The sequence below is a fragment of the Ixodes scapularis genome, unplaced genomic scaffold (genome assembly GCF_016920785.2).
Source record: "Ixodes scapularis isolate PalLabHiFi unplaced genomic scaffold, ASM1692078v2 PGA_scaffold5__190_contigs__length_132052651, whole genome shotgun sequence".
Taxonomy (NCBI): Eukaryota; Metazoa; Arthropoda; class Arachnida; order Ixodida; family Ixodidae; genus Ixodes; species Ixodes scapularis.
This window is the reverse complement of record NW_024609880.1, coordinates 130,526,416-130,549,608: the sequence shown is the minus strand read 5'-3', so window position 1 is coordinate 130,549,608 and position 23,193 is coordinate 130,526,416. Positions and strand designations below refer to the sequence as shown.

At 49.8% G+C, this 23,193-nt stretch overlaps 1 protein-coding gene across 1 annotated transcript; it reads left to right on the top strand.

Moving 5' to 3' along the window:
* Nucleotides 1–777: 777 nt before the first annotated feature.
* LOC8041137 lies at nt 778–21,217 on the top strand. Its single transcript, XM_029978270.2, has 6 exons — nt 778–1,201; nt 9,901–10,086; nt 14,023–14,319; nt 15,495–15,670; nt 20,012–20,266; nt 21,008–21,217. Exons 1-6 carry the CDS (start codon nt 778–780, stop codon nt 21,215–21,217), a joined length of 1,548 nt encoding a protein of 515 aa, XP_029834130.2.
* Nucleotides 21,218–23,193: the final 1,976 nt, after the last annotated feature.

The window sequence follows — 23,193 nt, the reverse complement described above, 5'->3', positions numbered from 1 at the left end:
ACCTGAGGCGTTCTTTTGGATGTTGCATGCATTTTCTTGTAACATCCTGCTCACTCAGAACCGTAGAAACACGAATATGGTCTCTGCGTGCATGACGAGAATTCAAAAGCAGTGTTATTCAGAGCATAGATGTGCACGAATATCCTCTTTTTATTTCGTCTTGTTATATAATTTTAATTAAGAGGTAAATGTTCATTTAATATTGAAGCAGTGGTGCTATAAAAGATTTTCCCCTCCTTTTCTTTTTTGTCTTCTTTTGTTTTAAGTTAGCCCAATCTCCTAAGTTACCCCAATCTCGGAATGCTCCCCTATCAAGTTTCCAATGCGGTTATCTAATAGGGACGCCTTGTGACGGAATGCCATTGAATTGAGCTAGGCAAATTTGCCCCCCACCAGAAGCCACCCCTGCCGTTTAAGAGCCGAAGCACAAGGCAGCGCATAGCGTCGGCGCGCGTAGTACTCACTGCCGCAGCAACAGAAACGCACTGACAAATCAAGCGGCTTCCAGCGTCCCGTGCAAGCCGAGTCCATCCCGTCCCGAAAGCCGAAACAAGCGCTTGCCACTCGAGCGGGCAAAGGGAAAGAGGACGGACGAGAAGGAGAAAATCCGCGCACTTTGTCACACAAAGCGGCCTTTCACATTACTCGGACAAAGCGACGTGGGGGCGAGGAGGTACAGGCAACAACAGAGCAAAACACAAACCGGCAAGAGAAACATCGGCTCGCTACTCCGCACCGGACGGCCCAGGCAGACCAGCGGCAACAGACCACGCCACGATGCTCCTCCGTGCGGCCGCGCTCCTGCTCAGCCTCGTCGCGGGCTCCTCGGTGTCCGGAGGACCCGTCCACGTCCCCGGTGCGCCCCGGGCCGTCGCCCTGGCCAGGTGGTCGCAGGCGGCCTATGACCAGATGGCGAACGTTTCGTGCGCGTTCTTCGCCAACGACCGGGAGTGCGGGGATCTGCGGAGGCTGCGCAAGGGAGACGTCAACCTGTACGCCGCGTCCAGGAGGGCGGAGGACGGTCATCGCAGGCTGTCCGCAGTGCTCCCAGACGAGCCGCTCAACGGCGCCGGAAGCCACGACGCGGTCCTGGTGCTTGACCCGTTCCCGGAGGCGGGCTTCGGACACCTCGTGGCCGTCTTCTTCGTGGACTTGGGTTGGACGCAGCTCCAGTGCCAGGTCAACGGCGGCTACCGCCTGGGTGAGTTCTACCTCCTTCGGAGCGTCTGGGTCACGCTTGTACCATAGTCGAGAAGGCCCTCTGGTCTCGGTCATCGAAAGCATCGTCGCTCTGGTTATTGCCGAAAGACACGGTCACACTGCTCGCACTACATCGTACAAAAGACAGTCGACAGGCACCATCCGAGGCGTATTTTTTTCTTATATGTCGGCCACCTTGGTCATACGTAAACTGTCTGCAGACATGGTCGAAGCACACATATGTAAGAGGCAAACGTGTCCGAACATGCTTCAGCCGCATCCGCCAATAATTCCCTAATCACGTCTGCAGCAAACATCCTGTCTTTGGTATGATCTGTAAAGCAGTAAAACTGGGTTATATATATATTTTTGTTATTTTTACTTCAGAGTTTTAAACGCTGTTTTCCTTTCTCTGGACTTGAAAACAAGACACGTCAAACGACACGGGTCACGCTCGCCAAGGCGTTTTAATTACTGCCTCTGTTGCGCCGCAAGTTGGGACCCAGTGCAGACACAGCATCGATGATACGGACAGATTACTGGCTCACCTTTACGATTTCTTTTTAATAGAGTGCATATTAACGCGCTCGAGCGGCCTCTCTCCCATCCGCTACGTTATTTATAGAAGCAATTATTTTCGGGTTCCATTACGCTACAGTGCCAAACACTGCTTTATTTTTCTTTTTTTTTTTCAAGGCTAGTTTTTATATTTATTTTTGTTTGTTGAGACATGCGATATAGTCCGGAGCATCGCGGCAAACGACCAGAAGGTTTGACGAGGACTCAATGGAGGCGAGTTTCTTTCGCGTCCCATTGTTGACCCACGAGACGATGAAGGGCACTTCCTATCGAGTCGAACGATACGGCGTGGAGTGGAAGATGAGATGGAAGGTGTGCGTCACACCCCCGCAACACGCGCATCTCTCCGACCGGACGATGATGCAATCTCACGTGTCCCGCTCATTTCGCTCACGCCATCCTCCCGGGACGAAGGGCGTCCTTCGCCGCTACGCTGCGCGCAATACGCGAAATAAAGCATGGAGATTTTTGGCTTTTGTGTGCGTGGTACTAATCTCATTAGGAGTGGCCGGTCGTATACATCGGGTGCCGACACTTCCTGTACCACCAAACAGAGTACAACGACTTCATTATACACCTAATTCTTTATTTGTTTTATTTCTTGGCGCGGATGTGACAAGCCGGCAGCAGTTAACTCCGCAACTCGTAACCTGACCTACGTCAGTTTTCTTTTTATACAGTTAAGGATTTCTGATAAATGCCAAAATTTTGCTTCCAAACAACCAGATTCGCGCGAGATGAACCATTTGCGCATGCGCTGTGCCGACAGCAGCGCCGCCGCAGCGACGGCAGAGCGTTCAGTTGGAATACACAATTTTCAAAACCATCTTCGGGAACCTCGAATGCAGTTGATAATAGGATAAGGTGGGGCAAAATAAGAAAGGAAGCAGTTTCATTTCAATGGTAATTTTTATTTATGCTTCAATATTTAAGAAGAAAAAAAAAACAGTATGGGGTGTTCTAGATGTCATGACTCTATGCTCAGCAAATACTGGTTAACTGGAGCGAGCGAAACATTAAACAAAACTACAATATCTGAACGTCGCATGTCGCATTTTCCCCCACCCTGTGAGGAAAAATGAGACAACGTAGTGGGGTACAATCAGATGCACTCAAAAAACCTCATATGCGTTCAGTTTTCGCAATAAGATTCCTCGAACCACACTGTGTGAGCTCCAAGGCCACTCCTTGCATTTCACGCACTTGATCCACACTGAATGCGGGGCTGCTTGGATCCGAAGTTCTTTGCATATCAGGAACTGCTAGTCTTGTGGATCTGCAGAACACGTCGGTCTGCAGAACGAACACGTCGGCCTCAACTCTGCTTTTGGTTTTCTCCGGAACACTCTCGCCGACAGCTCTAATTTTTGAAACACCCAAAGTGTACAGGTCACGGCACCTCTTGGTGAAGTTTGAACTTACTCCGATTGCTTGTCTAGAAAATTGGTGGCGCTAAACACAAACTGGCGCCGTTTGCCCCGCGTCTTCTTTTGCCCCCCCTTACTCTGACCAAGAATGCAATCGTTTACAGAATTGTTCTAAATAAGAATTTTTTTTTGTTTGTTTGTTCTAGTTTGAGTGGAACAAGATACGGGGGATTTGTGGTTTCATTCTACAGCCGCGTGGTTCGGAACATTCGTGTGTATGATGAGCTCGGTCTACGTACCCGCCCAGCTCCTCAAGGGTCGGGTAAACTCATCCCGGTTTGGAACGGAGTCGCATCCTCGACCCACGAAGCAGTGGTGTGAGGCCCCAACGCAAAGGAAAATAAAACGGAGTAACTCCGTTCCACTTGAGGTGGGAGCGTGGCGGAGGCTACAAGAGCGAGCTCCGGGCTTTCAGCGTCCCTGCCGAGCAGGCGCTCCCGTGCAGTGCGGGTGATGTTCAGGGCCACATGCTCGCGCTTGTAGCATTGGCTGCCTCTGGACTTAATAAGGTGAAACAAAGTATAGTAGTCTGTCTTTTCCAGACTGACTGGAAACTGCCCTTACATTGTACTTAATGTATAAAGTATAAAATATATAAATGAAAAGTAATTAAAAGAAACTAGAGAAAGGATCAATATTAGTAGTCGGTCTTATCCAGAATGGTTGAAAACTGGCATTACTTGTAACAAGCCTGGACGGTACTAAATTTAGCTCGTTGTGCGGACGTTCTAACGTATCAGTTCATATTTGGCGCGACGCGGCAAGCTATTTCTCTTCAGGATAAAAGGAAAGTGGCATAAATGGACCGAAGATAGGACAAACGTATTTCTATGTGCTTTGTTTTCCTGTCCTCGTATGTCACTTTCCTTTTATCCCCGTAACTTACCAGCGCGCTCCAATTCGTCAAGCTTCTCTTTGCTGACAAAGGAAGTAAATTTGAAACGCTAACCGAGATCTAAAGGAAGCTGCAAAAGCAAACACTGCCACTTTTGATTTTCTTGCTTCCCTCGCGTAAAAGCAAAAAAAAAAAAAAAAGTTGCAACAAACAATAAGATTGCGTCGCGCTTTGATGATGTAAGAAGGTTCACCTTGCATACTCCGTTCGTTGGGGCGACAGTGATGCGTGCGAATTCCACCCGAGTGCAAGTATGCTGTAATCCAGCATTCTTATTTGTTCGTTCCGTGCCAGTTGGCAATCCGAAGCGCGATTCAAATTTTGCAAATGTATCCTCGCTTGATGGGGGAGCGAATATTCTCTACTGAGTAGGCCCTCGGTACATTGTTATTGACGGCACAGTTACGAAACCCTAAGGCCTCATAGGAGGAATTAAAACTTGATGCAGATTCTCGAAATGTGTCATCAGACGAGAGAAAAGACCGACATATATTGGCTCTGAAGACCGGAAGCGACCAAAACGTTGTATCTGGCACGCGAAATGTGCAGTTTAACGCCTATCGTCGGACGTTCAGCGAGTCTGCGTGGGCAACCAACCTGTCACTAAAAGGGCCCCTGTGAGCCAATGAAAACCGAGGAGCGAAGTACGTGAGCTGTCCAGAAGAGGAACGCGTTCCGGCGGTGCGTAGTCACGTCCACATTGCAAACGTTCTTCTTGGATCTCCAGAAGCCTATAAGAAGTTTGTCCATTTGCCAAGTAATCCTGGAACATAGGACGCTGGCTGGGCTAGCAAGCTTGGAACGCGGGCATAGGCACCCCGCGGCAGTGAAAGCAGGGCTGCGCATGGCATCAATTGTTGGCTAAAGTGTAGATTAAGCTAGACATTCGAGCAAAGTTCATCGATGTCACCCTTTTACTCATACGCGCCCGTCCAGAAACTTTCCACAACTTTCTCTCGCTACCGGGGTATTTTATGAAAAGCAGGGAACGAACATCCCAAACTTGGGCACCTTGGCGCGTCGTCTGCGAGGTATTCCAGTGCAGCCGTGACGTCAGTCTCGGTCAAACCACGGGCGGCGCTGCACGTGTTGTTCGCACCCTCGAAGGCAAGCGAGGCATCCCCCAGACGACGGTGTACGTCCCGGGAAGCTCGCTGCTCGTCGCTCGCGTTCCCGTGTTCGACCTCACATGAGCCACGCGTGGAGTCGAGGCAAGTCTTTTCGCCTCCCCAAGACGGACTGCAACTTCGCGGTGACTCTCGTCGACCGTTAGCCTGCTTGGAACGGGATGACGTCGCGGTCAACGTGTTGCAACTGCCGCACGCCAGTCGTATCGTACGCGAACGTGCGCGATCCGTCAGGGAAGTGATCAAAACCGACCGGGTGCCGGTCCATGACGGCGCCACTCCAGTTCAACTCTGTCGTGCTGTGACTTACCACACGAACTGACGAAACGAACAGCTACGCCATTCACACTAGGCCCCAATGGAAATGCTAATCGATGTTCTTCAAGGTTTTCTGCACGCAGAGCCGGTAGTAGAAGGAGCTTGGAGAGAATAACGTCTTTTTCGTTACAAGAATCAAAAATGTAAAACTTTCGGCAAAATTTTTTTTTTTTTTTAATTTTAAGGTTTGCGTGTGATTCGATCGCCACGTTGCTATTTGTCCGCTTTTTCCGTAGTCAGAGAACACCAAATGCGACCCCTGCCCTTTGCAGTTTCTCCGCACAGCAGCTACCCTCTGGGGCAAACGCTCCTACCCGCGCCTGCAGCTGCGCAGCGCGTTAAATGTCCACAATAGGCACCTGTAAATTAAATTGAGAGCCATGTGAAGATCCGTCGTCTTGCATCGAATTTTTTTCTCAAATGGCGGACAAAGCATGAGACAGTGGAAATGAGAGGTACAAGCGAGGCTGCTTGATGACCGGGATAGAGGGCCGCGGAAAGCCTGGACGCCTGGACGCCTGGACGCCTTATGTTTCGACTGGTTTCACAGACAAATATGATTTTATCAATTCTATCCCGCAGCTCCTGCAGCCCTCTGCCACTGCACCTCTGCACTACTGGCACGAGTTTCTCTTTCGTTTGGTCGCATTCAGGTTTCCCTAAACGCCCCCAGGTGACACTCGTCGCATCGCTTCGACAATCACCGAGCCAGCCAAGTCACAAAACACAACAATGCGCCATTTTTGTTGTAATCGTCCGAAAAAAAAAAAAAGATTCGGAAGAGACACTTAAGGCTGCTTACGTGCAGGAATGCGAAAGCACTTCTACACGCAGCGCATTCCTACAAGCAGTGCGCCACGTCTTCCTTTATCCCACGGCACTCCGGCGGTGACATCTCACGCTCATCCACTGCGCAGACGCGGCGAACCCCGCCGGCTTCACGACGGCTTCGATGACAAAGCATCTGCGTCGCTGTGCTTCTGTTTGTGTTTCATTTCTGAGGCGCGTGCTTGATAACGTATTGGTGTGACCATCTTTCGAGCACAACATCGCCGCTTTTTCGCGTAATGGGACAAGTAAGGCTTTCGCCTTTCAAGGAAGAAAACATATTAGGCCGTTGCCAGACTCAATGCTTTTCAAGTCAACCTTCCGCTCAATATCCGCAAGTGAAAAGGCGCTCCACTTTATCAGCCCGCGGACGAGGCGCTGATCGCAGGAATCGGTGACGTGACGATTACGTGGTACGCGGTCCGCGGGCGAAAATCACGATTCGGTCCGTCGTATGGATCGGCTATTATGAAGAAAGCGGGCCCGGATACTAGCATTAATAAAATATAATTATTAGAGATGGCACGAACCAAAGATGGCTATAATTTGAAGCTATCCTTCCTTGGCTCGTGTGTTTCGACCACGAGGTAGACCGAATCACAGCACGTCACATTCTACGTGAGCCTGTATGGAGGCACCAAAGGTCCAGCGAAAATAACATTAAAATACGTAAACGAACAGCACTAATTCACAATTTATTGAGCACATCCGCATCTTTAAAATAAGAGTAGTGAGCCAGTTCCAGATACGCGCTGGTTGTGGTCATGCAGGTGTCTAAGAAGACCGTGAGGGAGAGAGAGAGAAAGAGAGAGAAATCTTGCAAAAGAGGAAAATACAAATGTGGGAGTAATAGCCAAAGGCCAGGCGGTCATCATTAGATAGGGAAGGGGGAGGGGGTGATGGGAGATGGAAGAGAAAAGTGAAGGGAGGGGAAGCTTCGCCAGTGTCGAAAAGGTGGCGACGGATGGGAGCCACACTGGGAACGAGTCAAGACACCGTGGCAGAAACTAATAGACAAACAGGTAGACCACGTGGTATCCGAATTGCTCAAGAAACGTCACCGAGCACACCAGTCGCAAGCAAGCGACCATACGACCCTTAGTGTAATGGGCGGTGCCGAGGTCCACATGAAGCCTCGAGTGGAGTTTGGGGAATGGGACCTCCCTGGTGGTTAGCCGGACGAGCCTAGCAGATGTTCCATAGAACAATGGACTTCTTCTAAAACCGACGCGCCCCATCGCGGCGAAATACCATGCAGTGCACTCTGGGAACTAGTTGGCCACTCAGTTTCGGTTTCGTCTGAGCAGCTTCATCTCATGCTATCACGCCGCGACCGAACGCGCTGCTTGCGTTTTCGATTATCTGACTTTTCACGAACGTGCAATACACTTATTCTCGAGCGATACAAAACGAAGACCGGGGCACTTTCCTTGGTTCCCGAAACACCGGATACTGTAAAACCCTTTATTTTCGCGGCCCCTATTTTTCGCGAATCGGTCACAGATGACATAATCGCGACCACTAAATTTCGCGAATTCCAGACGCCTGCATTGAAAATCTTAAGGACCGAAATTTTCGCGCGCCCTTAAATTTCGCGAATTCTTCAATTCGTGAAATTTGCGAAAATTGAGGGCTCGCGAACATTAAGGGTTTTACAGTATTATGAGTGCGTGTGCAAACGTAGTAAGACGTGGCTTAGTCACCTCACACCACGAGTGCATCTTTGAGTTCAATTTCAATGATCCCGTCTAGTACCAGTGAACTAGAACTGAAATTTGGTCATCTGGAGCTTTACAGGTATTTTGTTTGGCAATCGTCCGCTTCTTGTTACTTCATTTAGCGAAAAGCAAGCCGCATCCTCACAGGAGAATCGAAGTTGAGCCCAGCGTTGACGTATGAACTTTTAAGGAAACGCAATAAATTCGACCTCACTACTGCACAAAAGTTACTTTAATGTCTTCCTCGTGTCATCATATATCTCCCACTCAAATATTATGCTGATAGAAGATGAAGTTTCGCAAACGCTGAGATCGGCTAGCAACGACGGAGGCCCTAACAAGCGTCCCCTACTCCTCGCTAAGCCTTTTTGGACGAGCATTACTGACGCCCAAGGTCTGTGCCTGAACGGTGTGTCCGAAATGATCTCGGCATACTCAGGCAGGAAGAAAGCAAACGCATAATAAATATTATGGCCATTAGCAACCGTCAACCGCGCTTTGAATAGTTTCGTTCGTTTGGTTCATGCCCGTCCGGCGCACTTCCGGCAAACGGTGTGACATTTTTCGCACAAGTGCTCGACTTTTTCTTTCTTAAAACGGTCTGTATGTGCGAATGTGCCTATATGATTGGCAGGATAACTTTATGCGCATACGCGATGTTGAATATTAGTGGAATGCAAGCGGGTGGGGACTTCACTTCGTGCAGTGCTGCGGGTCAGTACAGATAAGAGATAAGAAGTTAGTTAAAATTGAGCTTTTCAATGGCGCCTCCGAGTTTTACCTTGCGTACTCGGGCTTATTAAGAAAACAGTAATTGCAAAAAGTAATATTTCGTCTATGGACGCACGAAACAAACAAACTTCCTGATCAACAACACCAATGTAAAGGCGCGAGCTCAATGTATGCATACTTATTGGTTGCTACAGCTTGTTGATTCGTACACAAGCAAGATCCCCGAGCTTCGCAGCGTCGAAATTCCAAGCACTGGCTAGTCCACATACCTCGATTGGAACGCTAACGGAAAGGCTCTAGTACAAAAATACAACAAGCATGTGTTAAGACAAGCTATACGTCTCGGGCTTGTGCTAAATCTTCGAGGTCTAGCCATTTAGGTTAGTTTAGAGGCCACAAATGACGCTCTCGGGACCAGAAAACATAAGATAAAGACCGTTAATAGTCCACGCTCTGTGTATATAATCTCTTGTCGACGTGTCGATCGAAACCGAAACCATGCCACCCTCCTCCCTGGCCAACTAGTTCCCAGAGTGCAACGCACGCCGTGTTGCATGCAGGGCTTTATGGAAGTAGTCTATTGGTGGAGGCCATTCGTTCGTTACACGTGGCTGGCCCGTGATGTAGTCGCACTATGCATGGCGGGGGTCATTCCCACTTGTTCTTGACGGGAAAAAAGCGAATTCGGTGGTGCGAAATGTGCGCTGCAGAAGGTAGCCGCTCAGCAGCGAGGCCACCGCGATGATAGCAAGTGTGAAGTCATTGCAGGCTCTGTATTGCGCGCCCGCAGCGACTCCCTGCGGTGAGACCTCAATGGCAGCACGTCTTCTCTTATACTATATGCCACTAATCCGCAGTCAAACTGCTAATACATCACACAAAAGACCGTCTGCGTACACTGTCTGAGGTCTTCCTCGTGTGGCGGTCCCCTTGGTTATCCAAAAACTGTTCGCCAACATGTTCAAAGTAGACATAAATAAGAATCTTTCGAAGACGCTCGAGGCGTGCCCGCTGATGTCATCATGTCCGCAGAGTCTTTCGTACGATACACTAGCAGCGCGATTGCCGCTTTCCAGAGGAGGGAGAGTGCCTGTCCATCGCGCTCAAGGACCGCTGCCAGAACCTGCTGGGCGGCCACAGCGGGTACCGGGGCCGCAGCCTGGTGCGCCGCTGCGAGATCCACTTCCTGCCCCTGGTGCACCTGGAGGACGAGGAGCCACACCAGTCCAAGCAGCGGCTGCGCTGCCGCCCGGACGTCGCCGGTGAGTGCCCTCGGGACGACTCCGTCCGCGTCGACTGAACCCCCGAAGCCAATCAGACGCCTTTTGGATCCACCCAATACAACCTAGAAGACTGCGCCTTTCCCCCCAGACGTCATCACTCAGACGGCGCCTTGCGGAGCGCAAGTTCGTCTGCTTCTTTTGCAGGGGTTCAGGTGAAGTAAGAACGCCGAGGTCTGATTCGTTCTGATTGAAGGACAGTGGGTAGACCTCGAGCAGGGTGTAAGATAGACAGGTGGTGAAACGAGAGCCAAATGAGCGACCGGATTGTGTCCCCCACTGTTTTCTCTTTTTCTGTGGCGCCATCTATGTGGAGCACCGCGAACTTTCACTCCGGGTGGGCGAACGCTGGCGACCGGTGAAACTGACGGAGAAGGTTTCTCGTGGATTTTCAATGGAGGACTGTCGTGCTCTCGGTTTATTCTGCGCACTCTCCCATAAAGTTCCATGCAAATTCGATTCCAATTTTTTTTCTTCTCGCCGCAGCGCCATCTGTCGCAAGTCGGGGGTACCCGCAAGCAGACGAGTACACAATCGGGTCACGGCGCTGCGGTAGGTTTCTATGGGCCGTTTCCCCACCTGTCTATCTTACACCCTGGCCTCGAGGCAGCTTGCTTTGAGGTCTACGCACTACCCTTCGATCAGAGCCAATCATAGCTCGGCGTCTTTCTGACGTCATCGCACCTCCTGCAGGAGAAGCAGACGACTTGCTCTCCGCACAACTCGCGTCAGCACCGCCGCCAGAGCGTCTGGTAGCGTCTCGCAACGAGCGCGAAGCTAGCCCGCGGCAAAGACAAGAATTGGACGCGCGTCTGTAGCTTTGACGCGGCTCTGGTCCAGCTTCAGCGTGTTTGCCGCTTGCGCGGGTTGGGGATCCAATAAGGATGACGTCATGTCTTGTCTTCTGAGCAGACTTGTACGTAACGCGTTGTAATCGATTACATTATACTGTAAGTTTGTAACGCTTCAATTAATTGTAATTGAATTACTTTTTCGTGGTATTCGATTACAAAATTAGCCACTAGAACCTTTCTCAATTTTTTTTTTTTTTTTTAGAAAAAAAGAAAGGGGGGGGGGGGGGGGTAGATGTGCTGGAGTCATTCAGCTCTAAACAACGGTCGAATATTTTTTTTTTCTTTTTCGAAACCACTAAGCACGGGACCTCGAGGTGTAGTAGGCCACTTCACTTTGCTTCGTTTCCTAGGTAAATTTTTGGAGGGGGTACACCGGAGACTACGTCCTGGTATGGCCTTACCCAGCCTCTTGTGAGTAATGTATTTAAATGACACTCTTTTTATTTATTTATTTGTTTTTCACGAGAGGGATTGGGTATGTGGGCGTCACTCACTCAGCTTTAAACAAACAGTCAAGGTTTTTTTTTTTTTTTTTTGAACAATTGAGTTTGAGGCCCCAAGGGTTATGCTACCATAATAAAAAAGTTGGATGGAAAGTAACGTGGGAAGTAATCGATTACTTCAGAGTATTTTTTCGATTACTTTTTTGAGGCTGTAATTGTAATCGTAATCGGTTACTTTTTACAGTGAAGTAATTGTAATTGTAATCGGCTACTTTTTTAGCAACGTGTAAAGGTCTGCTTCTAGGTGGTATTAGGGAGTTTTAGTACACCGTGTTTCGCCCTCCGCTAGCCGGAACTCTACAGCCAAGGCCATCGGCACGCAGGCGCAGTGGCTGTTTCTTCGTTGCGGAGAGTTAGCGGAGTGGGAAACACGGTCTACAAAAAGCTTCCCATTGACTGAACACCCCGAAGGCCTCTACAGATGCTGCCAATATCCATCTCACTAACATCTGCGCTGCTGACTGAGCCGCGGCCTCGAGAAAGTGGCTTTGGAAAGTGCCTTCTATGCGCGGGTTCTCGTGCAGCCAAAGCTTTCTGCTGAGCGAAACTGCAAAGGTTACATTAGTCAGCTTCTTGCGTTTGGTCGATCTGGGGCTCTAATCTGGACACTTGGCGAAAAAGTCGACGAGAAATTCGAGCTCCGTGATTGGCCGGCGCCAAGCTCAAGCGCGGCGCCGGCCAATCACGGCAGCCAAAATCCTCGCCGATTTTTTCGCTTAGTGCCCAAATTAGAGCTCCAGGTCCCTGGATGAGCATCGTACCGGCGTGCGGTCGTGTACCAGTACTGCGTGATTGATGCACGTTAGACCCCAGGATACCGTTCCATTGGTACTGCACTGGCTAAGCTTCTCATCTACAGTGTAAACCAGTGTCGCCGCACCTCAAAGGTAGACCGATGTCCTTACTCTGTGCTCGCCACCACACAAACGTAAAAAAATTGCGGTGGCTTAGCTTGGCTATGCCAGGATATATGTAGTGTGAGCTTATGCGCACAAAATGAGAGGCGCTATCAAGCGGCTCCGGTGCAGCGTCAGACTTGGCTACTGCGCAACGGAGGCGCACAGCTGGGCACGCAGCGGCGCCAGTGCGTCTGCCGCGGCTATGACGTCACTCCTCTGGAATGCGCAGACCGGCGAGGTGGGCGCGGCGACGGCGGCTCCGGCGCGCCAGCTGTGCACCGTGTGACGTCACTGCTTTTCGCGCATGCGCAGCACGGAGCACGGCTGCGCCGCGCTCCGTGCTGCGAGCCACGTGAAACTGCTCAACCTCGGCCAGTGTAGCTCACGCTACAAAAAAAAAGACGAAAAATTGCGTTTGGTTGCGCTTTGGCTATGCCTCAGCTGCATGCGCGACCGGTCGTGCAACGAGAGTAGCAGTCAAAGCTACCCGCTTCTAGCCTTTGCGGTTGGTGGGACGTAGTAAAAAAAAAAAAAAATTGGGGTGTGCGTACGTTCTAGCCTTTGCGGTTGATGGGACGTAGTACAGGCTCACGTGTCTGTGTCTTTGTATGTGCCGTAGATATTTGAGAAATGGAGCATAACAGGTGGTTTATGCCTGTGACGCCTACAAGGATCTTCCAAGCTCTTAACTCTATACACAACTGGAAGCATGACGTCCATGACTAGCCCTGGCTGATGTCTCGTGTGCGCAATCACATGCATTGTGAACGTAAAAATAGCTTTGGTAAGGTTGCTTGTAACTGTCTGCGTTTTTCCCTCCGAGTCATAGTATACTCGTATGGCGCCTCGTGCCAGGTAACACCCCGCTCGCCTCTGGCCGCTATTCACGACTCCAGCAACCTGTAGGGGTCGCCACTATCGGCAAAATATGGCGGTCTTAGACAGATCGTGCTGTGTCATGTGCCAGTTCAACACACAAGGCTCGGGTTTCAGCAGGCAAACGTTAGACTCAAAATGGTTTTCCACTATTTTTATTCGCTATGTTTCAAACCTGCGACGGTGTGTTGGCGTAAGCGAGCTTCCAGAAGCTTGACCTTCGAAGTGATGGAAGGACTACCGTGTTGATGAACGTTGATAAACGTGCGAGGTCTGGTTCACGAGGTAGCGTAAGGAGCAGCCTGTGCAACACGTTATGCGACATTAGGGAGTTTTCTAGACCGCGTTTTCCTCTCCGCCCTCCACAACGAAGAAGCCGCTACTGCGCCTGCTCGCCGATGGCGTTGACTGTGGGCTTCCGATTATCGAAGCGGGTTGCGGAGAGCGTTGCGGGACGGCGAGAACGATCTACGAAAGCTCCCTATAAAGAACAAAGTCAACGGGGCAACTGTTGCAATAACAGAAGCCACACACGGCGAGCGGAAATCGCCAAAGGACCCGTTTCGTTTCTTGTTTTCCAACTAGGTGCCATCCGTTTTGCGGGTCATTTACGACGGTCCCATTGGACATGCAAAAAACTGTTTGCAGAACATGTTCGAAGCGTGCATGAAGCTGCTTGGATCATGAGGCGCGTATGCTGCGAACGGCCTTTTTGTGCGATGTAGTGTGACTTGATTGCGGGGGGAGCGTCTTGACGAGCGTGCCCCCTTGCGGTGGCGCCCGCAGGCTTCGCCCCGTGCCCGGAGCTGCGTCCGCAGAACGAGACGGACTTCCTTCTGTGCAACCCGGTGCGCGTGAACACGCAGCGCTGCTCGACCACCCAAGAGATGGCCCTGACCCGCTGCCGCCTCTTCGAGACGTGCGACCAGGCGCTGCTCCTGTCCGGGGGCTGGGACCGGCTGTCCAGCCCCGTGGCCGGAGGACTCGCCAACCTCAGGGACGTGTACGCCATGCTCACGCGCTTCGGCTTCAAGAGCAACAACGTGCGCGCCTTCTACGCCAACGGAGCCGACGGCAGATACGGTGAGGGAAGCCTCTTCTGCGGCAGCACACTGTATACATCTTTCCGAGAAAAATGCCCAGTAGCTGGGCTGTGGACGCAGCATCTGCTATCCGGGAGGTCAGAGCTAGCGCGCGTGCTCGCAACGCGTACCACAGCCCAGTAGACAAAGATTCAAACTGTGTCGCGCGAGCCACCGCTCGATTTAAATGGTTCAGCTGTATCCATCCATCCAGAAGTCCCGAAGCGTAGGCAGCGCCGTGCTACGCTGTGGACATTAATCGCCGGTCTTCCTTTCTGTATCCTGCGAGACTGACCACGCGGTCTCGCTTAGCCGGAGCAACACCAGCTCGCCGTGATCATTAGCCGTTCCGATTAAAAGGGGACCAATGAGCGCTGTTCCCAGGTCGTCGCAGGGAAGTATGCGCACAAGATAGTCCGAGAGAGCACGATGCCATCAACGCAGCGACGCCCCAGAAGAGAGAGCAAGGTCGCTGGTTTGCACGGTAGTCGGGCTACGCCGCATCGCTCATGTGCTCGGTGTGAAGCCTCGTCGGATAAGAGAAGGAACAGCAGAATACCGTGAATATTACTAAAGAGCTAAACCATGTCGGCACGTTGCGATCTTCTTATTTCACTAGCGTTTAAGAAATAAGACACACGGGAAAAAGGGTCACTAAAGGTCTTGGTTTATTCTGGAACACATATTTCGCTAGTTCTAACATTGCGCCGCACACTCACAATTTGAACTGAAAGCACCGATATTTAATCAGTGTTTAACTATCGGTGGTATCTGCTGTTGCTCGCGCACACTCATAAGGAGCCACTTTTCGGGGACTTTCGTCTCATGCAACCCTACATTCGAAGGCTCGAAGGCAGCGCACCCTTTTTCTCTATCGGCAGCTTAGGAAACGCACGAAATTCGTGATGGCTGAGGTCTAATCAACTAGGCTCGGATGTTTTTTTTTTTTTTTTTTATTTAAAATTGTTTGAGTTTTCCTTCAAACCCTGGGCGCGCGAGCATAACGGCAACGGACACAGACTGATTGCAGGACATACTTGCGACCTCGACGAACCAAAGGTAAAATATGGCGAGTCAATTGAAGGAGACGGAACCTCCACTGCCGATTCTCCGCTTCAACATACTAAAGAGCGATGCGTAGAAGAGAAGATACATTCTCAACCTGTGGACGCTCAGTTTCAGGTGACGCGGACGACATTCTGTACCCGTCCGCCCTGAAGCTGGCCCTGCGGTACCACCTGCAGCGCCTGTGCCTGACCAGCCACTGCGCGGACTCTCTCTTCGTCTACCTGAACAGCCCGACGTTCAGCGATGGCTCTTCGCTTCTCTGGGACGTCGACGGCAACGGACAGGTGCGGCGTCCACTCACGCTCGTTCTACACAAGTGTACGGTCGCTATTATGAACTCGGATTTTGGACAGCTGCGTGCAGTAGATCGGTGTTACCGAAAACAGCTGTGTGACAGAAAATATCGAGTGACTAATCTTCGTTATACCTGTCCCTGCCTTTACCGCAAAAAATATCCACACAAAATTTCGATTAAGCTTCCACCTTTCTCGAAATTAGCCCCGAGAAGTTTGCGTGGCGCCCCCTTACGGCGAACCTGGGTGACGTCACGGCCAGGAGAGAATTTTTCCCCGGCTCGCCCCGCTCGCCCTGTGGAGGCTGCGACGACGCTAGCTGTCGGCGCGCTCGTTCCTATTTAATTTTTTTTGGCGTGTTTTTCGTAGGAAGTTTAATATTTTTTTTATGTGCCTTTATTGAGGTATGGCCTGTAGCTTCAGGTGAAACTTCAACCAACATTTTAAGCATGGTTGACAGGGCAGGCAACGCATGAATCGGAGCTGGTATATGAAAATAAAGAAATATGGCCACAATTGCAGGAGCATCACTATAGATTTACATCTCGCACAAAAAGTGCTGCTGATGGTCTGAATGAATTGGCAGGTTATGTATACTATTTTTTGTTTGGTATCTCCGTTTTTAAACAAGTTCGCCGAAGCAGAAAAGCTGCATGCCGCTCGGGTAACATGCTAAATACGGTCTGGGCCATGGGGAGAGAATCACAAGTAAGACAGCCCAAGTGCAGGGGCAAAGTAAAAAAACAAGGAACATTTATTACATACATTGATCGCATTTGACCTTTGCTGGATTCGGATAGTATTTCAATGGACTACACGGGTGATATCTGTGGACTTGTTTATATCAACCCTCAAGTAATGTATAACAAACGTAAGCGAAGGTGTCTAGCTCGTTATTAGTCAATTAAGCCCTAAAATTGAGATTTTACTTAAATCGAATTTTCCTGAAGCTAAAATACCAGAACCTTTTCTCACGCAGAATGTCGCCCTTCACGGGTTCCACATTTTGTGCTACTAATGCTGCAACTACCACTGGACAGGCGTTCGAATGCTTGCTTTTACTCCTGCATCTGTTGTCAGAGAGTACAGCTGTAGGGAGTTTGGAGGCTGAGGAAGCTTTTGGAGACCTGCAGCAGTGTCTCTTTTAGTTGGAAATGACAATTCAGACTAAACGGTGTATTTTCCGAATAACCAAAGCTGGAATAAAAGTGTCAGGAAAAAGTATAAACATTCCAAATTACGGCACATTTGCTGTGCATATTTTGGGCAGTCCAATAGATATCATACAGGCAACTGCGGGTAATTCGGCCGTTTTTGCTGCTACCATACAAACTAAATTCCAATAATTGTGCATCTTCTATGAAATATGCCTGCATACATGTATAAACTATGTAATTAATTTACGAAGAAGCTACATTTATGTAAAGCAACCCTGTTCTATGAGCACTTCAAAGATGATCAGACACAGGGCCTTTAAAACATCTGCGAACCAGCGTATGCAGAGCGGCAGCGCAAAGTCGGAGTCCCGAGCTAATTTGCCGACCACCCAAAGGCCCTTGATATGAATGCAATTTCAAATACCTGCAAAGCAGGATGTAATATTCTCCTAAATCATGAACATGCAAGGAACAGAATTCCAGCGTCCGAAACACTTGCGCCAACGCTCCACCGATCCTTCGCTAAATTGCCTTGTGTCGTGTGGACGGGCGGTGAGGTTCATCGGCGGAATTGCCTCCGCCGATAGCTTTCGGGATTTGTAACCCAATTTTTAAGGTAAAAGAGACAAGCAGGCTTATTAAATGTACGGAAGGACGTCAATATCAGCCTAACTCAACGTCCTGTACACCGGGTAAACGAAGTCCAGCGCTTCGAAGAGCTTGCGGCACACAACGCCAAACCGGGAAACCGGTGCTGGGAAGCGAGCCGATGCGAGGTCGCGGAGCGGAGTACTCCCCCTGACGTCACGGTACGCCTCACCCAATCAGGGCGCGGCGACCGCAGCGACGCTTGTGTTCGCTCTCGGGGCTAATAGGTGGTGCCACCTGGGAGCGCGAGTGCGTCCGAGATGGTGTGGCTAGAAAACAAGGCACTGGCGAGTTTCTCTGGCCACGCAATATGGGCACACTCGTACCCGTAAACGTCGCCTACATTATTCATGATGGTTCACTGACTCGCCGTGACCTAGATACGGTTCCCCGAAGGCCACTTGTGTGGATTATCGAAGCCATATTCCCTCTCTGCTCGGCTGGCGAAAAGGAAAGGGAGGGTAGTAGATAGAGCACTGCACGGGCCCGGGCCAGCCCGAAAGCCCGAGCTCGGCCCGGCCCGCGGGCCGGGCTCGGGCCGGGTAGCACGTATTTTCTCGGGCCCGGGCCGGGCTCGGGCTTGAACAAAAAAGTTCTCGGGCCGTGCCGGCCCGGGCCGGCCCGGGCCGTGCCTGGGCAATCTTCTGCCGTAAATCATAAATTGTTGTTGATAACAAGAAGTCTGCTCATTAATCTTTTAGGTCCATTGAATACAAAAAAAGCGAAGTGCAAATTCACTGCAGCGTCGTTAAAAATAATAACTAAAAGGCGTCTTGAAGCTAGAAAGCTTTCAAGCTTTTTCCGTGTGAGCGAGGGTTCAGTGTTATAAATTGTAAACAAAATAAAGTCCCAGTCATATGCTTGTCAACCTGTCTGATTCATCGCTCTCAAAAATATCTAGTTCACTATTAGGAAGATTTAGAAAAACGTACGCAAGCGCTTTGGGTACCGTAAAAATAGCGTTGCGATGTGAAACCTATGGCGATGCTAATTCTAGCTTGCCCAAAGTGCTTGAGTACGTTATTCTAAGACTCCTTTATTGCACAGAGCGCGACACTATATTAGCGCGAACAAGCGAACGTCGTGTTTTTATGTTTATCTCATAGAATCATAACGCTGTTTTCAAAACTATTAGTGTATTTAGAAGTGCTCATCTGGGCAACAGACCTAAGCGGTATACTTTGGTGCCTACTAACACCATTTCGAAGCAAAATTCGAAAAAAGAGCCAACGTCGTGTTCGCGGTATCAGTGTCGCGCAGTGTACATAGCCCGTTCCGCGCTTGCACGTTTTGGGAACCATCTTGAAAAAAACGTTTTAAGGGGTTAAGTAGGAATATATTAAACTTAAGCTTGCCTGAAAGGGTTGTATATTTTAAGAACGCGTTGACATGTAAAGCTACTTCAGGACACATTCTTAAACAGAAAAGGTGCGCAGACCAGGCTTAGAACGATGGAGACGTTTTGTGAAGAGGTTGCGATGTGCAGGGCCTTATATAAGTAGGTTGAAACGGGACGCGTTCAAGCGCAAAGGGTGTTTCGGAAACTGGTTCGAATAAGAAGGGCGTTTAGGGAATGGGTAGAAACAGAACAAGTTCAAACGAGAAGGACGTTTAGGGAACTGGTCGAAACGGGACGGGTTCATATGGGAAGGGCGTTTAAAGAATGGGTCGAAACAGGACGGGTTCAAATGGGGAGCTCGTTTCGGGAACGGGTCGAAACGGGACGGGTTCAAACGGGAATGGGCTGTTTCGGGCGACAGCCATCGGGCCGGGTCGGGCGGGGCCTAGAAATTAAAAATTCTGTCGGGCTCGGGCCGGGCCCGGGCCGTGTCTCTTCCGGGCCGGGTCGGGCCGGGCCTAGAAATTAAAAATTCTGCCGGGCTCGGGCCGGGCCCGGGCCGTGTCTCTACCGGGCCGGGTCGGGCCGGGCCTAGGAATTCCGGCCCGTGCAGTGCTCTAGTAGTAGATCCATTTACTCTCAAACCAATATTTCTGGGGGAAACAATTTCGAGGACACCTAAGCACTTCTTATGAGTTGTGAATGCGAAAGCATGGATGTCGTTCTTCCGCTCCCTTAGCTCGTCTGCGACGTACAGGCGTGGACGGCCACGTTTCACTACTGCCGGGGTAGCAGCCGACGGCCGAGCGCGCGCTGCCGTGAAGTGGCTGCGCCGCGCAGAGCTCGGCCGTGCAGCCACTCCGGAGTTTGCCCGGGCGGGCTCTGCGGTCACCGCTCCCTCTTACCGGCGGCCGGGCCGCTTCGTGCGCTGCGCCGCTTTGGAGAGGGCTTCTCTGGTAGCGTTCCTTGGAACTATGTCGCGCGAGAGCCAATGGGAGCCTCGTTCCTTGAAACTATGACGCGCACCAGCCATTGGGAGCCTATCCATCAGATTTCTGCTACAGGCGAGAGGCTTCGCTCCATTGGGACAGGGGAAGGTGCCGTCTGGCGAAGCTGCAAAATCTGATGACGTCGGTCCGCTCCATTGGACGGTTAATGTTTTCGCATTAAAAATGTCCATTCTTCCAGGCTGACGAGGAAGAGATCTACAGCATCCGGGAACTGCTATTCGACCTCAAGAACTGCTCGGCGAAGCAGGTGGTCGTCGTGGCGGACCAGAACTTCTCCGGAGAGCTGGCCAGGGCCTTCGCCCGCTCCAAGCACCACGGCAACGTGCTCTTCTTCGGCAGCTCGCAGAAGGAGGAGTACTCGTGGAGGTCGGAGCTGACACGGCACTGGACGGCCTACGACCATTCCCACGCCTGCGTACGCGACGTCCAAGAGGTGAGTAGCGCTGAAAAAAGGACGTTACGACGCCATCTTCGGGATATTCATTTATTTCACCCCAAGAGCCGCACTCACGCTGCTGATACATCATGCAAAATACATTCACTGCAGACAGAAATTAACGCGCCTCGTGCACGTTCGAAAAGTGTGTGCTCCATATGTAGGCTTCGAATATGGCTGCACACTGTACCAATGTGACATCGTAGGACACGCCTGAGACAGTGTCTGCAGATTGCTTTCTGTATGATGTATTAGCAGGCGACTTAAATGGGCCATTACGTAAAGGTTAAGGTAAAGGGGGGGAGGGGCAAATGAAATTTCGGGGTTCGACGTGCCAAAGTAACAAGGGCATCTGGCATGCCCCAGCGGAGGATTAATTTGAACCCCTGGGGATCTCGTGACGTACAACCGAAATCTCCGTTACGCAAAGCCTTCACCAGAATAAGTCCGATTGCGGGCACCTCGGCCGGGATTCGAGCCCTTTGCACGTCATCTCAACGATAGAGACCATTAATAAATAAACGAACAAAATGAAACAAAAATTAAAAAAGAGCGCTCAGAAAACATTTGAGAACAAGTTCATGAAGTACACATTCATACGCTCACACAAAGGACGAGCACGATTGCAAGAATATCAACTTTTAGGTAGACTTCCGAGAGCGAGCTTTCCTTTCAGGAAGGAGTCGTACTCGGATACGTTTCTGTGGCGGAATCTTCACGACGGCGCATTCCCTGCAGGAGGCGGCGAGCAAGGTCCCGTCGTCCAGCCCTGTGACGTACGACGGCTCGCAGAGAAGCATCCAGAAGACCATCTTCGGGGCCCCCTGCGACGTGTTCCCGCCCTACTCGCAGGAGGAGCTGGAGGAGCTGCACTTCGGCTGCCAGAACATTCCGCCGAGCGTCTGGAGAAGGAGGCCCACGACAACGTCGCGCCTCGGCAGACACTGAGAGCCCGGACCGAGAGACGTCCGCTTCGGTGTCGCGTGCTTCCTCGCGCCTGCCAGACACAGCTGTCGCCCCACACGTTTGCCCGCTCACACACTTGCTTATGACCAAGTTTCTTGTGATCTCTTATGACGAGAGACATGCTGGCGCCATCTATGGGGTGACACACTAGAGCGAGGATTGTGCAGTATTTACAAGAAATGGTCGTACTGTCAAAATATTTTTGAACCAATAAGAAACCAAAAAAGTAATGCGTGAATATAAAGAGGAATTATGCGAAAATGCAAGTGTGTTGCTACCCGAAAAATAGCGCCAGTGTGTTCTCTCGTAGAGAAGACGTATTAAGGGATCTCGGTCGTTAGCAGCCGCGAGTGCGTGAATCAGCGATCCATCTCACAAACATGTGCGGTGCTGATGAAGGCACTGCAGATGTTTGTGAGATGTGGGTGGTCCTCACAAAGCCACGACATAACTCCCAAACGAAAACAGATGAGTGCAGCGGAATTTGAGAAGTCTCATTCTCTGGTTAATAGAACCGATTCCACCAAGTGGTCGGCATCTGCGTGACACCGCCAAAACTTTAGACCGCTCCAAGTCTGCACGTGCTTCGCTCGTGCAGACCCGAAGAGAGGTTGTGGCACGTTTTATCGACGCATCGCGACAGCGGCGGCATTGTGACATCGGTCTGTTATTCTCCCCGGTTTCGTTTTCTTCTTTTTTTGTCTTTTGCGAAAATTAGGGTTGTGGATTTTTATGTTTCAGGAAATGTTTCGTAGGAGGAATTTCCGTCAACCAGTACTGCATTCTAGGAACATACGAAGGTTCGAACTGTGAACAGCCGAAGAACGGAATTTTTGAAATGTATATACTACGATGTACAGTGTATACTGTTTGATGTACAGTGATAAGCTCAGGAGTGTACGCTAATACCAAATATGTCCGAATCTTGGCTATGCTTTTCTAGTGTTGCCAGAGAAACTGCATTGCAAATCGGTACCCTATAAGCTTTGAAATTCAGGTTTTTCTAAATGTATTTTAGTGGAAGTGATGTGTATGCGTATCCATTCTCGTCTTGCAGAACCTGGGCGTATGCGAAAAGCTATTTTTGTTAATCTGATCACGCTCTTACTTAAAAGAGTATTAGCTTTATTTGTAAAAGTGACGCGCAGGGAAATATTCTTTATGTAATAGGACAACATTTGTAAATAGAGCAAGAAGTGCAAGACAAAATTTGAAGCCAATACATGTTATGCGATTGTACCTGCAAACAAAGTTATGCTGAATTGATATGGCAATTCACCCTATCACAATCAAACCTTTTTTGTCATGATGTCTATTAGTCTATCGTGGCAAACAGCGATCTGTATTTGTACTAAGGGTATGGCAGCTCATTGTCTGCGTTTTTCTACATTTTATGTGAGGGCTACACTGCATTACCAACCTATCTGTGAGCACTGAATATTTTACGGTTAAACGAGTTTAGAAAAGAACCCATAAGTACAATGTCCATTTCTGTTTTTAAATTTTGAAGGCAAAATTTCCCATACTTTCCCACATTACATTGACACGGAGAAGCTAATTTTATTCCAAGTTTACAAGTTTACAAATTACAAGTTTATACAACTTGGTTTCGCAAATCACGAATGTCATAATAATCAAATACCAACTATTTCGGCTAAATAGTTATTATTTTTTATATCCGCTATTAGTTTCGAGCCTCGTATAATTTCAGCATGTACAATTTTCGAAAAGTAACACGTCATACACTCAGGTTTTATCTTTTTCCAAGTGTAAATAAGGTGTCAGCACTTATTTAGATGAATTAATTTATATCTCCACTGATGGTGTCTACAAATATCTTCTTTTTATGAAACCAGCTTTCTCAACTTGTGTGTCCAGGTTATCATTTAATGTCTAGAAGATCATTGTGTACGCCTTGCGTTCCTGTATATAGTGTACATAATCCGCAATGCGTTTGT